The 14,728-nt window shown below is 40.5% G+C and overlaps 1 protein-coding gene across 6 annotated transcripts in view; it reads right to left on the reverse strand.

The window, feature by feature from the left end:
- Window positions 1–14,728, reverse strand: part of PARN (poly(A)-specific ribonuclease) — a 172,175-nt gene that overhangs the window by 15,422 nt on the left and 142,025 nt on the right. For 5 of the 6 annotated variants that reach the window (XR_005226961.2, XM_043523383.1, XM_037910035.2 and 2 more), the window contains one exon: window positions 6,706–6,899. Coding sequence is in view for 5 of the 6 variants with exons in the window: in XM_043523383.1 (XP_043379318.1) it covers window positions 6,706–6,899 (194 nt within the window). In the remaining variant the exon portion in view is untranslated. Of the gene's footprint in view, window positions 1–6,705; window positions 6,900–14,728 lie in introns of those variants that run through there. The other variant, XM_037910036.2, reaches the window with a different exon arrangement.

Below are 14,728 nucleotides of genomic sequence, written 5' to 3' on the forward strand. Positions count from 1 at the left end.
TGCAGAAGTTGGAAGGCATATAGTGAATGAGGCAAGGGATTGCAGGAAGAAAGGAAGGTCTCATGGATAAGGCATCTATATGCCATCCTGAAGAATTGGATTGTATTAGTGCCTATGTCACAAAGTTCCTATGTGATACAAGGCAAGTCACTGAAATCAAACTTTTCACAGGTGATCATTGTGTGTTCCTCGTTTTCTGGGTGTCTAATTTGAGACCCTGGGTCTGATTTACAGAAGTTTTGAGCACTCAACTGCAACGAAAGCCAATGGGAGCTTTGCTTTGAACATATAAGACTCAGGTCCAAGGCACCTTAAATTGGGAACCCAAAATTAGTGCATACTTTTGACATTCATCTTTTTATGCCTCAGTTGCCCATTTGAAAAAATGAAGACCAGACCACATCCATGGGGTATTATGAATATAAATTCATTAATATTTGTGATGCATTCATATACTACAGTAATGAGTGCCACAGGAAAGTCCTAAGGAAATAATTCTGTATTCAGATCAAGGTTTGATTAGTGTGCAGTAAATAAGGTATGGTGCATTATGAAGCTAAAACAAAAAATGGAATAGCTGCTCATTAAGTGAGCATTGTCCATCCTGGACACTGAATGAGGCAGGGGTCCTATGGGGGGGGGGGGGAGGCACGGAATCATGAAATTAAAGTATCACAATGCAAATGTACATGGGCATCAAATTCAGGTTGCACAGGTAACTTGTAATTCTGACATTTCCTAACTTTAAGGTTGCAAACTCAAATGTTCTTTTAACAACTCTGGTGTGTGTAATCACCAGGTTTTTAAAAGAGAAAACTGAAGAAAACAAATTCCATTGTGTGGAATCATACTGTCCCCTTCATGGGTCATCAGCAGGATTGGAACCTTTAGAGCAGTGATACATAGATACTCCGTCAGGCTTGGGAGCTGCAAGTGGCTCTTTAATGTGTCTCTTGCGGCTCTTTGCAGTACAAGGTATTAAAACACTGTGTGATTTAATTATTAACCAATCAAAATGCTTTTACTAGATTATTAACCAACTGTAGAATACTTGGTCAGTCATTTTGTAGTGAAAATTATAATACATAAAAATAGTAAATGGAACAACGAATTCACAATACTGTGGCTCTTCTGGGTAATGTTGATTGCTAATTTGGTTCCTGAACCACTGAGTTCTGTGTATCACTGCTTTAGATATACAGCACAGACCTCTAAACTTGAGTTAAAAGAGTAACTGACAGTAGTAGGTTGTCATCTTCTACATGATGAACCAGCCACTAGAGGGGGATGAAAAACGTTGCCAATCGGTACCGACTATAATTGTATCCGATATACTAGACAGGAAAAATGGTATTTTCTCCAATGTTGTAGGCCACAATAAAGAACAACAGGTATACAGAAGTCTTCACCTGGCAACAAAACTGCAGGTCTGAATACTTAGACCAGAAGCAGCTTGGGTACATTTTGTTCCCCAGGCCATACTGACACATCTAAGAATGGAGGAGGATGTAATGTATGATAGAAATTGTACCTCTCAGACAAAGAGCAAGACTAGAAGGCATGTATGCAACCTTCTTATTTAACCTGTGAAAACAAACGGAGGCTCAAGAAAACCAGGCTATACACAGAGGAGGGGAGAGAAGAGAATAGTGATTATTCCACAAAAATCACTTTCAAAAATGATGGCTGATCAACAAAGATTAAAATGAACTTTATGTAAACATAGGATCTCTCAACTATTTAATCTGTGCCCTCATTAAATAGTTATGTGGTATAAGATTTCCCCTTTAAACACCACATTTACTCTGGGAAGAACACTTGATAGAGCAGGTGTTCCCAAACTTTTGTGGGAACAACCCTATTTTAATGCATTATTTCCTTCCAGGATCCCACACAGCATGGAGGACATCATTTTGTAGAGCAAAATGTCATCTTCCACACAGCGTGACCTTGCACACACCAGACACGTGAGGTCATGCCACATGGAGGACACTATTTTGCTCTGCAAAATGGCATCCTCCATGCATCGTAACCTTGCATGCACCACGCATGCCAGATCATGCTGTGCAGAGCAAAATATCATCCTCTACACACTGGGGATTGCCGTGACCCCATCTTCTGACTGCATGACCTCATTTGGGGTTGCAACCCACACTTTGGGAACTTCTGTGATAAAGACATTATGTGACTACATCTACATCAGTGGAGAAAGGAAGCTAAACAGCCACCCCCTCCAAATTACGTCACAAATGACCAAGTCACACCTGTGAGTAGCTCAGTAACGAACCTGCAAATGTATCTAAATAGCTTTCAGAAGATGTTTGAGAAGCCAACAGTCAGTTCTCTAGCAATCTAATTCAAACCTTTAGTTCAAAACACTCAAATTGTGGAAATTATAAAATATTAATATGCAAGTCAAAGGAAGGAACACCCACACAAAGGGCTGGTCTACACTAAAAAGTTAGATCAGCATAGCTACATCTCTCAGGGGTGGGAAAAATCCACACCCTCATGAGATATAATTAAGCCTACCTAACCCCTAGTGCAGACAGCACTAGGCTGATGGAAGAATTCTTCTGTCAATCTAGGGACTGCCTCTTGTGGAGGTGGATTACCTACAGTGACAGGAGAACCACTCCCAATGCAGTATTCAGTGTGTACACTGAAGCACTAAGCAGGACAGCTGCAGCACTGCAGTTCTGCCGCTATACTGTTTTAAATGTGGACACAGCCTAAGTTACCTAGTGCTGTAGAGTCTTATATGCAAATTAGAATAAAAACTACAGCTACAGCTGAGCCCATATGGAAGATGCACACAGAACATTGGGTATGTTTATTTAAACAATTACAGCACTTGGCTTGTTTTGGGTGTGTGGAAAGGATGGTTTTGGATTACTTTTTTCTTTGTTCACAAATATAATTGACTTTCAAATTACACATCTTCATATCAAGACACAAACAAGACAGTCATACATACATTACATGGCAAAACAAAGTGCTCTTTTACTGTTTAGACAAATCCAGAATTTGGCAGTACATAACCAAAAAGATTTTTGCAACCTACAATAAGGTGGGTCAACTAAAATGTTCTACTTGTCCTCCAATGTCCAACAGACATGGGAACACTGGTAACTTACATTTTGCTCCTTTGAGCAAACATTGACAACATTTAATAATATGGCATTGGTCCCTAAAAGCTTTTTGATATACTGTACATACAACCTAAAGATCTTTTTAAACTGTAGACCATTGCACAAAGCTACTTGCTAAACAGAGTGATTAATATGCAAAGCTTAAACCTGTGAGCATGCCAAAACTTTCACATGATATCTGTGACTGAAACTGTACGGACACTGAATAAACTGGTTATCAGCAGTGTTCCCTTTATTATGAAAAGAATATTCCTCTCAATGCTTACATTTCATTTTACTTTTCATCCAGTAGAATCATGATTGTGCACTCTGCCTTTCAAGTATGTAAGGAAGTGACACTTGCATAAAAGTGAAAGCAAATGTGTGTGCATCACAATGATTGTTGACAAAATTTAGATTTGACAATATGCTTATTGCGGTCATAAATAGCGTCCACTGATTCTACCATCAGGTTTAAGCTATGCAAGTTAATACCACATGAACAGAATAACTCTGAACTGCACGGTAGTTCAGATGATTGACCAGTACTAATTTGGAAAACAAAGAAATAGTGGCATAGTCAGGTTTCAAATTAAATAATTCTGATAAGATATATATGGGAAAGTCTTTATTACTTCCTATATTTAAGCTAATTATATTTAATATGCTGCAAATATCTCTATAAAGAGAAAAATTACAATGGGTGACATCAAGGCTGGGAAGGAAGGTACTGTCACAATTCCTACTTTCTGTATATTTGTTGCTTTATCTAGATTCAGCCGCTGGATTTGTTCATCAAAACACAAAAGTTACAAGATCCCTATAACCTCATGATATACCTCCCTTTGTAAGAAGTACATGTAAACAAACACACTATTATGACCTGCCATTAATATGGAAACTTTGTTCGCAAGTCAGTTCAGCATCCCTACTGCCTTCGAAACAAGTATTCACCTGCCCTTAGTTAACAGGAGGCAAGTGCAAACAATGAAAGAGGAGGTCACCTCCTGTTAATCCTATTTGTCAACAGGCTCTTAGTCTTCATGAAGTGGTCAACACTACATTAATCCCAGAGATGTATCAAGTAAATCCATAATTTGTTTTAGAGAGCTAAAAATAGAAGTCATTTAGGCATGACCATCATTTCAGAATCCTTATGACATGATTATAAAGCTATTACGAGAGAGAAAGAGGACTTTATATTTAATAAAATCACATTTTTACTCCAAATTAAAGTGGAAAGAATTTACCATTTAACATTTTGCTGGACTCCAAATGTTTACTCAGAGTAATAAGAAAAACCAATTTATGTATGACACAAGACATCCACTTAGCTATACTGAAAATGGGAAGTGATCAGTTTTTTCCTCTTCTACCTGGTGAATGAGGAAAGATGTTTCTTTAAGCCAGCTGATGAGTTTGCTTACATCAAATAAGCATTGACATTTTAGGAGCTAGGGAGAGAACATGTAATATCTTTAGGGATGACCTGGTTCATATTATGGGAAACTAAACACAATCGACAACGTGTATGCACATGCTCCAATCGGAGGATATTTTATGAGGTGGACAATATGGTGTGGAATCTCAAACTCAAAGTTGGGGATTCAGAAAGCCCCACGTTCTGATGACTGACTTGATGTGTGACCTTATGAAAGTCCCTTCATTTCTCTGCCTCAGTTTCCCCATCTGTAAGATATAATATTTTATTTATCTTGATGAATGGACTATAAGGTGGACAGAAAGCTGGCTAGATTGTCAGGCTCAACGGACAGTGATCTATGGCTCCATGTCTAGCTGGCAGCCGGTATCAAGTGGAGTGCCCCAAGGGTCGGTCCTCGGGCCGGTTTTGTTCAATATCTTCATTAATGATCTGGAGGATGGTGTGGATTGTACCCTCAGCAAGTTTGCAGATGACACTAAACTGGGAGGAGCGGTAGATACGCTGGAGGGTAGGGATAGGATACAGAGGACCCTAGACAAATTAGAGGATTGGGCCAAAAGAAATCTGATGAGGTTCAACAAGGACAAGTGGAGAGTCCTGCACTTAGGACAGAAGAATCCCATGCAAGAATCGCTACAGACTAGGGACCGAATGGCTAGGCAGCAGTTCTGCAGAAAAGGACCTAGGGGTTACAGTGGACGAGAAGCTGGATATGAGTCAACAGTGTGCCCTTGTTGCCAAGAAGGCCAATGGCATTTTGGGATGTATAAGTATGGGCATTGCCTGCAGATCGAGGGACGTGATCGTTCCCCTCTATTCAACATTGGTGAGGCCTCATCTGGAGTACTGTGTCCAGTTTTGGACCCCACACTACAAGAAGGATGTGGAAAAATTGGAAAACGTCCAGCGGAGAGCAACAAAAATGATTAGGGGACTGGAACACATGATATATGAGGAGAGGCTGAGGGAACTGGGATTGTTTAGTCTGCGGAAGAGAAGAATGAGGGGGGATTTGATAGCTGCTTTCAGCTACCTGAAAGGGGGTTCCAAAGAGGATGGAACTAGACTGGTCTCAGTGGTAGCAGATGACAGGACAAGGAGTAATGGTCTCAAGTTGCAGTGGGGGAGGTTTAGGTTGGATATTGGGAAAAACTTTTTCACTAAGAGGGTGGTGAAACACCAGAATGCATTACCTAGGAAGGTGGTGGAATCTCCTTCCTTAGAAGTTTTTAAGGTCAGGCTTGACAAAGCCCTGGCTGGGATGATTTAGTTGGGGATTGGTCCTGCTTTGAGCAGGGGGTTGGACTAGATGACCTCCTGAGGTCCCTTCCAACCCTGATATTCTATGATTCTATGATTTATCTACCTTCCACAATGTTTTAGGAATCAGTTAATATTTGTGTAGTGCTTTGAGCATTTAAAACCCCTATGTAAGTGCTAAATAATATTAAAAAAGAGGAGTTCATGAACTTAATCAGAGAAGCTGGAAGATTTATTAAAAGCTGAGCATATTTGCAATCAATATAAAAGACCAGCTAACAAAATACAATCAATGATGTATCAGTCTAACCTATGCCAAGTCGAAAAATAAGACTCCATCCACTCAAGCCAATAGCCTAAAACAAAAGGTTGGCATAATAGGCAAGTCTTGCAATATGCACAGGTTTGCTGGACTGACTGGGGAAAAATTGAAGAATCATGCTTCCAGTACTTCAATTTTCGATAGCATAAGCAAAAGTGTCCCAGATGACCCTAATTGTCAAGAGAGTGCTTAGCCACACTGGGAGAAAAATTACTTCATATCACCAACATTATCCTCACAGAGGTCTTTATTTTATAATGGAAAGTAATCTTCTAGTAAATGACCCTCACTCTCGACCTTTGTTCTGGCCTCAAAATCTAGGTAAAATATTTCAAGTTTCTATCTTATTGGCAATTTTTTTTTACACTGATCAATGCAATCCCATAGTTTGCAATTCAGAATGGGCTTTAAATTAAAGCACTGTCTTAAGATAGATATGGATAAAAGGAATGCTTAACACTCAAAAGACAACTTGCACCTTGTTTAGGGTTATGGTGATTCCAAATAGAAAAAGGACAGAAATGAACATTCAACCATATTGCTCTTACCTGTTGGATCTTGCTCTTTCTTGACTTTTTTGAACTTTTTGGCTCTCTTCCTTCCCTCTGGAACAGACTCTGCATAGCAATCTGTTTCATCAAGCTCTGTTTCTTCGATTTCTCTCTCTTCCATATCATCAGAGCCAGTTTCCTCTTGAATAGGACTCATACTTCTTTTTCCCATTGTGCTGGTAGCTGTAAAACTGAAATTAAAAAAAGGAAGACAACATGGTCATCTTGATAGAATGAATACAGCAAGAGTATTTAATGAAGCAGGTGGGTCTGGCTGCTGTATACCAAAATTAAAAATATTCATAGGCCAGCTATAAATTTTAGTAATAATGACAGTTCACCATGTCAACTGCATAAGTTGTCTGAAAAATAATGCAGTCTTAAAATTATCTTTCCAAGTGGAAGATTTGTCTAGCACCAGTGTTCTTTAAAACTGATATTCACAATTTCATCTTTTTTAGATGCAGAATGATCCTTTCTTTGTCCAAGAATATTTTATATTTTCCCCCTACTTTGATCAGGATATTTTTTAGCTCCACAATTAAAATCAGGTCTTAAAAAGTAAAGATTTCCTGCATTTAAAATCTATATATCAAAATAAAATTGCACTTTCTCTTGTTCCTCTATATACTACCGTATATACTCGATCATAAGCCGGTTCGTTTATAAGCCGACCCCCCACAAGATGGATAAGTAAAAATGAAAAATTTTTATGACCCATTCATATACCGACCCTATAATTCAGGGGTCAGCAAACTGGCTCCCGGGCCATCAGGATAAGCCGCTGGCAGCCCAGATGGTTTGTTTATCTCGAGCGTCCGCAGGCACGGAGGTAAACCTAAGTAAACGAAGTGTCCCAGTGCACCAGCTGCTTACCCTGACAGGCCAGGACAGCAACTGGTGGGGAAAATTTTTTTTTGGGGGTGGGGGGTGGGGGAGGGGAGCTGGGTGTCAGGGGAGTAACTCCTGTGACCACTCCTAGCCCGGGACCCCCACACTCTCCCCATCCCATCCCTTCCCACCTTATCTGGGAAGGGCCAGGGGAGAATGTCTCTGGCCTGGGTGGAGCTGCTCCGGCAGGCTGGGCAGCGTGGGTGCAGCCTGCTCCGGCGGGCCAGACCGGGTGGCGCAGCCGCAGCATGCTCTGGTGGGTGGGGCCGAGCGTTAGGGCTCCAGCGTGCCAGCCCCAGAGCTGCAGCTGCTTCAGAGGCTGGGGGGAGAGCAGCGTGACCAGAAGCGGAGAGACTCTGGCCTTGCCTCTTCCCTTCTGGCTCTGCTGGATGTTCTGCCTCTCCTTGCTCCTTCTGTTGGGGGGAGGGGCTGTGTCCCACCTCTCCCCTCTCTACACCCACTCATAAGCTGGCCCCCTTCTCTGATGCTTCCCTTTTACTAAAAAAATTCGGCTTATGAACGAATATATATGGTACTTACCCATAACAGTCTAAATTCATCAAGACTTGATTAAAAAGCCACGGTCTGAAGAGAATAATTATAACCACATTTTATTCAGAATGCATTGAAATTACACTGCACAAGACAGTTTCACCTTTTAATTCCACTATAATTTGCCATTAGAGCAAAAATTCTTGGACATAAAATCAAGGTTAGCAAACATGAGTAATGCAGTACGAAAGTAACCTAGCTCAAAGAACAATTACGGTAATGTAATTGCTGTGTATCTGAATATCAGATGTTTGCTTAAAAATTACTGTGTACATTTTAATGCTTTTTAAACAAGCCATTTTAAGATTATTATAAATTTATGCTTATGAAGCTTCAAGTTTTCCGTTAATTTAAAATGACATCTCACAGTACAGTATTCCCAAGTTCCTAAACAAACGCTCTTACATAAATCAAAATGTAACATCTTCGTTAAAAAGCATATCACATCACATGGCTTTTTTGCACTTAATGACAAGGAAATATGGCTCTCTAACTATCCTTCAGAGGAATTCCTGTTTAGTTGTATTTTTTGGCTTCAAGATGAATTTTTTTTTTTGCAGTGGATTCAGGAGAACTTCTCTCTAATTGAGAATGTCTTCTATTCGGATACCCAAAGGCACTAAAATATAAAATATATGATTAAACGTCATGCTCTTACTTCCACTTCTGGGCCACGCCGCTTGGTCTGAATGAATAGCTGGATTCTCCTCTCAATAGTCAGAGAGGAGAGACCTTCCTTTGGGGTCTCTTACAAGATCCTCTCATTAAGTCACACCATGACTACCATTAACAAGCACTTGAAGGCTATTTAACTACAAAAATTCAGATGGCCAAAAAAGCAGAAAAGAACTATTTACCACATATATCTACTCTAAACATCATAGTAAATCTGGATTTTGAGTTTTAGACTAAAACTGAAGTGAAAGAAGAGAAGGCAGGACAAGAGGTTTCAGGCATTCAGAAAACTAAGAACCCAAACTTGATTGAAGACTTCTAAAAAATAGCTACATAAAAAAATTTGACTTCTGAGGAAAAGTATTAGTTCCAATGAACGAAAACAATGAAAGTGTGGGGAAAAAGAGGAATGAGAGAGATTGAATAGTTATGTATTCTAATCCCATAGTTTACAGGGGTACTCAAAGCACCTGGATCTTAGAAGGGAACCTGCTGTCTTTTCCCAAAACACGTTTTAAAATCAGGATCATGACCCTCCCACACAGCGCACAGAAAGAGTTGCTGCAGCAATATAGGAATGTGAGTGTTGCTGCAGCACATTACTACTAGGTTTGGACTGGATAAAGTGCAAAATTAAAAACAATTCTAGCCCCTAATTTCTGCCTGCATATTTCTGGAAGAAACATCAGGTAAGCAGCATAGAGACAGCATAGAGTGCAGAGACCAAAGTGCAAAGTCTATAAGAAGAATTGGTAACAGGCAACTTGCTTTCACTACCCCGGTGAAGTGTTCTCATTTCTTTTACAACAACATATATTTTCTGTTTTTTCAACTTTTTATTAAGGCAAAGTTACAACAAAATGTTAACATACTACATCGTACATTACCTATTCTGGATCAGGTTAATATTCTAAAAATCTGGCTAAAGATTCTGGGTTGAAGCGCTGAAGAGCCTTCTTCCTCTGAGTATACTAAAAAGGATGACCAAATATCGAAATAACTATTCTCTTTTTTGGTGCTGCTCTTGTTTACGTACTTGGTATGAAAGATTTTCTATCAAAAGGACATATTTTACTATACCACAATTTCATAGGAGGAGCCTTATTTTTCCAATAATGTGCAATATAAAGTCTAGCTAACAATAAAAAAAATGTTTAAAATGTGTATTTTTTTACTGGAGCATTAAGTGAGCAGGTCAGGGGATCTCTAGGAAGCTGGAATTTTGCTTCCTAGAACATTAATCTCTTTAATAATTTCCTCCCAAAACTATCCAATTTCTGGACAAAATCACCACGTGTTCAAGTATGTTCCCCCTGTCCTGGAGTGTGCCACCATAGTAGCAAAAATAAGACTGATCTCTACATGGAGTCAAATGCAATCTATGCAGAAATTTCAGATGATCTATATCCCCTTTCAAATATAGAGACCCACTCATCCAGAGCAATTGGTTTGTCCAAATCCCTCTCCCATCTTTTCACGTGGGCTGTTTTCTTATAAATATCTTTCAATCAAAACTGTGTGCGCGCGTGTGCGTGTATATGTACGTGTGCACACACACACACAAACCCTTAGAAATGAAACCTTTTGTTGTTCTAGCTTGCACCTGTGGCACCTTACGCCAAAAATGCAGTTAAAGGTCTAAATCAGGGGTGAGCAAACTACAGCCTGGGGGCCACATCCGGCCCTTCAGGTGTTTTAATCCAGCCCTCGAACTCCCGTCGGGGAGCGGGGTCCAGGGCTTGCCCCGCTCCACATGACTCCCGGAAGCAGTGACATGTTCCTCCTCTGGCTCCTATGAGTAGGGGCAGCCAGGGGGCTCCCACACTGCCCCTGCAGCTCCCATTGGCCAGGAACCATGGCCAATGGGAACTGCAGAGGCAGTGCCTGCGGACAGGGCAGCACATAGAGCCGCCAGGCCACGCCTCCGCATAGGAGCTGGAGGGGAGATATGCCGCTGCTTCCGGGAGCTGCTTGAGGTAAGCACTGCCCAGAGCCTGCACCCTTCACCCCCCCCGCACCCCAACCCCCTGCCCTAACCCTGATCCCCCTCCTGCCCTCTGAGCCCCTCGGTCTCAGCCCAGAGCACCCTCCTGCACCCCCAACCCCTCATCCCCACCCCCACCCCAAAGTCTGCACCCCCAGCTGGAGCCCTCACCTCTCCCACACCCAAATCTCCTGCCCCAGTCCGGAGCCCCCTCCCACACCCTGAACTCCTCATTTTTGGCCCCATCTTAGAGCCCTCACCCCCTCCCACACCCCAACCCCCAATTTCATGAGCATTCATGGCTTGCCATATAATTTCCATACCCAGATGTGGCCCCCAGGTCAAAAAGTTTGCCCACCCCTGGTCTAAATAGAGCTGCTTTGTATTCAGATTTCACAATAAAATGTTTGACTTGTAAATAATGAAAACACAGAATCTTTATATTATTACATGGCTCTTGGTATGATTTCAAATCAGGACCAAGGAACAGCTATCCGATTTTAGTAACCTCAGCCACAATAAACAGTTACTTTAATATTTCCTAGGGATAAATTCCTGATGAAAGTAGCTAAGGGAGAGGGCCTCAGCAAAAAAAATCTATTGAGACAAAGTTCCTCCTCTACCTTGGTGGGTCTTGTGCTTATTGGCGGATTTGCTCACCTTGGAGCTTCATGGCAGCCCTCAGTTTGGCCGTTTTCGTGAACCCACAGTCCAGGTCAACTCCTCCTGCGTCTGACCAGGAGTTGGGAGGTTTGGGGGGAACCCGGGCCCGCCCTCTACTCCGGGTTCCAGCCCAGGGCCCTATGGAATGCAGCTGTTTAGAGTGCCTCCTGGAACAGCTATGCAACAGCTACAACTCCCTGGGCTACTTCCCCTTGGCCTCCTCCCAACACCTTTTTTATCCTCACCATAGGACCTTCCTCCTGGTGTCTGATAATGCTTGTACTCCTCAGTTCTCTAACAGTATGCGTTCTCACTCTCAGCTCCTAGCACCTCTTGCTCCCAGCTCCTTACCCGCGCACCACAAACTGAAGTGAGCTCCTTTTTAAACCCAGGTGCCCTGATTAGCCTGCTGTAATTGATTCTAGCAGCTTCTTGATTGGCTGCAGGTGTTCTAATCAGCCTGTCTGTCTTAATTGTCTCCAGAAGGTTCCTGATTGTTCTGGAACCTTCCCTGTTACCTTACCCAGGGAAAAGGGACCTACTTAACCTGGGGCTAATATATCTGCCTTCTATTACTCTCCTGTAGCCATCTGGTCCGACCCTGTCACACTATCCAAAGCTGGTCTGCATAGGTGGGTGGTTTTTAAATAAAGATTTTTGTTGACAAATTTCTTTGTAACCCAACAACTATTTTGAATAGCTGTATTTGGACTCCAGTCTTTGAGTTTTATCTATTGTTTGGATTGTCTAATCCAACTGATCAAGTCTTTTTATTGTGATGCATAATACTAATAAGCCAAATTAAGGAACACTAGTCCACCTCACTTTTAGGCTTATAGAGAATTTTAGAAATCACCTTTTTGCCTTTTATGTTTTCATATAAATTTTAATAGTGCATCCTGCTATGTTTTTAAAGTCATGTTGGGGATATGTACAGGGATGCAATTAAACAAAAACTACACTTTGGGAGGATTTTCATCTTTACTGAGATTACCCTACCTAGCCAAGAAAATTCATATTTGTTCCATTCCTTCAAGTCTTATTTTACTCCATATTGGCAGGCAACTTATCTTAAAAAGATTAATTTCTCTCTACAATATTTACTCCTAAATATTTTAAAGATTTCTTTATCCATTTAAATTTATGTAGCTGACAGTTCGTTTTAATCCTCATGAAATATGGAGAAAGTTAACAAACATCTCAGAGATCTGTTTAGTGCCAGTTACTAAATCTCCCTTTTTATTTTTAATCAGAGTGATGGCTGATTTATCCTGTTTCTCTTAACTTTCTAGCTAAAAGCATATCAGCATTATTGCCCTTTTCATAATATTTCTATTTCATATATCTAAGTTTTTGCTCAGCCCTACTGCTTATAAAAGGTTAAACTTCCATCTCCCCTCTTTTACTTTCTTATCTGCTCTTCAATCCTGTAGATTTATATCTATCTTCCAAAATAGAAAGTATTTTCACCAAACTCTCTTCAAGAATTCTCTCTTTTTTTTTTTAAACATATGATGCTTTATTATAAGGATCCCCCCTCATTACTGCCTTTCCAGCATCCCAGAGAACACTTTTATTGAGCCCTTCCTTACAATTTTCTTCTAGATATTTCTGGACATTTTCTTCCAGCTTTTGAATTCTAATGAAGTCATACAGAAAAGCTCTATTCAACCACGAGGCCCTTTGTTTTTCCAATGAGTTCCAATCTTTTAATCTAATATATACAGAGGAATAATCAGACTGTGTTATAAACACCCAGATTATCTTTTTTGACCAAATTAGCCAAAGTCTTAGAAATAAAAATCGTATCAATCCTGAAATGAGATCCAAAAGTAGAGAACATGTATGGTCCTTGATATCTGGATTCATATCCCACCAGACATCCATCAGATCCTCATTTTTTAAGTGATGCAACAAATTTGCACTTACTCCTCCTGAACACCCTGCATGTACATTGTATTGATCCAGAAGTGGTACTAAGCACCTCACTAAATCTCTCCCCCACCCCCGCCCTGAATAATATCCTCTTCCATAAAACTTCCTAAATCCCTAATCAATTGGCTAAGGTGAGAAGTTTATCTTTCAAGGACTCCTTAATTCAAATATATCTGCCCTCTATATTTGAGTTGTGCTAAACAATAAACGACATGTTTAACAAAGAATATTGCCACTCTTCTTCTACTAGATTGCTTTGGAGAGACATATGGTAGCTGTATCCAAGAAGTATTCAGGCATTTATCATAATTTATTTCAAGTATTTCCTGTAAATAAATTAGACTAGAAAAATCCTTTCAGTGGCAGAATTCCCTTTTCCTTTTTATTGGATTGTTCATCATTTAGCATTAACAGTCATTACAATATTAAACTCTCCCAGGAGTACCAAGTCTGCTCTTCTTACCCAGAACGTTACCTTTTGTTAAAAGCAGTTAGACCAACCAGCCAAACGCCTGGTTTTCATTACATTGCATTTATTCTTTAAATAAGACATTTTAGATGGAGTTCCCATCATACAGACAGTAATTTTAAAACTCCCACAAATATTGTTTTTCTCCTTCTAATGCCTATATTGTTATATCCAGCCTCATTCAGAGTTTGATTTCCTGTAAACTTTTAAATTCTGAGCTCTAATATACTTTTTATTAAAACACATAATACTTAACATTTGTCTGTGTTCTAAGGACACAAAGCAATGAGCTTAAATTGCAGCAACCACGGTTTAGGCTGGACCTTAGGAAAAAATTCCTGCCAGGGTAGTTAAGCACTGAAACAAACTGCCTAGGGAAGCTGTGTAATCCCCATCATTGTAAGTTTTTGTCTAACTTGTTCTTAAATACCTGTCAGGAATGGTTAGTTATTACTTCGCCCTGCCTTGAGTGCAAGGGACTGGACTAGATGACCTAGTAAGGTCCCCTCTAGGCCTACACTTCTGTGATTCTATGATTGTCTTACACCCTTCTTCCCTCCCTCTCTATGCATTCCCTCAGTCCTACTTCTTGTTCAGCCAATCACTCAGACAAACAAGTTTGTTTACATTTATAGGATATAATGCTGCCCGCTTTTTATTTACAATGTCACCTGAAAGTGAGAACAGGCGTTCGCATGGCACTTTTGTAGCTGGCGTTGCAAGGTATTTATGTACCAGATATGTTAAACATTCATATGCCCTTTCATGCTTCAGCCACCATTCCAGAGGACATGCTTCAATGCTGATGACAGGTTCTGCTCAATAACGATCCAAAGCAGTGTTTGTCTGAG

Source organism: Chelonia mydas, chromosome 10 (genome assembly GCF_015237465.2).
Source record: "Chelonia mydas isolate rCheMyd1 chromosome 10, rCheMyd1.pri.v2, whole genome shotgun sequence".
Lineage (NCBI taxonomy): Eukaryota > Metazoa > Chordata > Testudines > Cheloniidae > Chelonia > Chelonia mydas.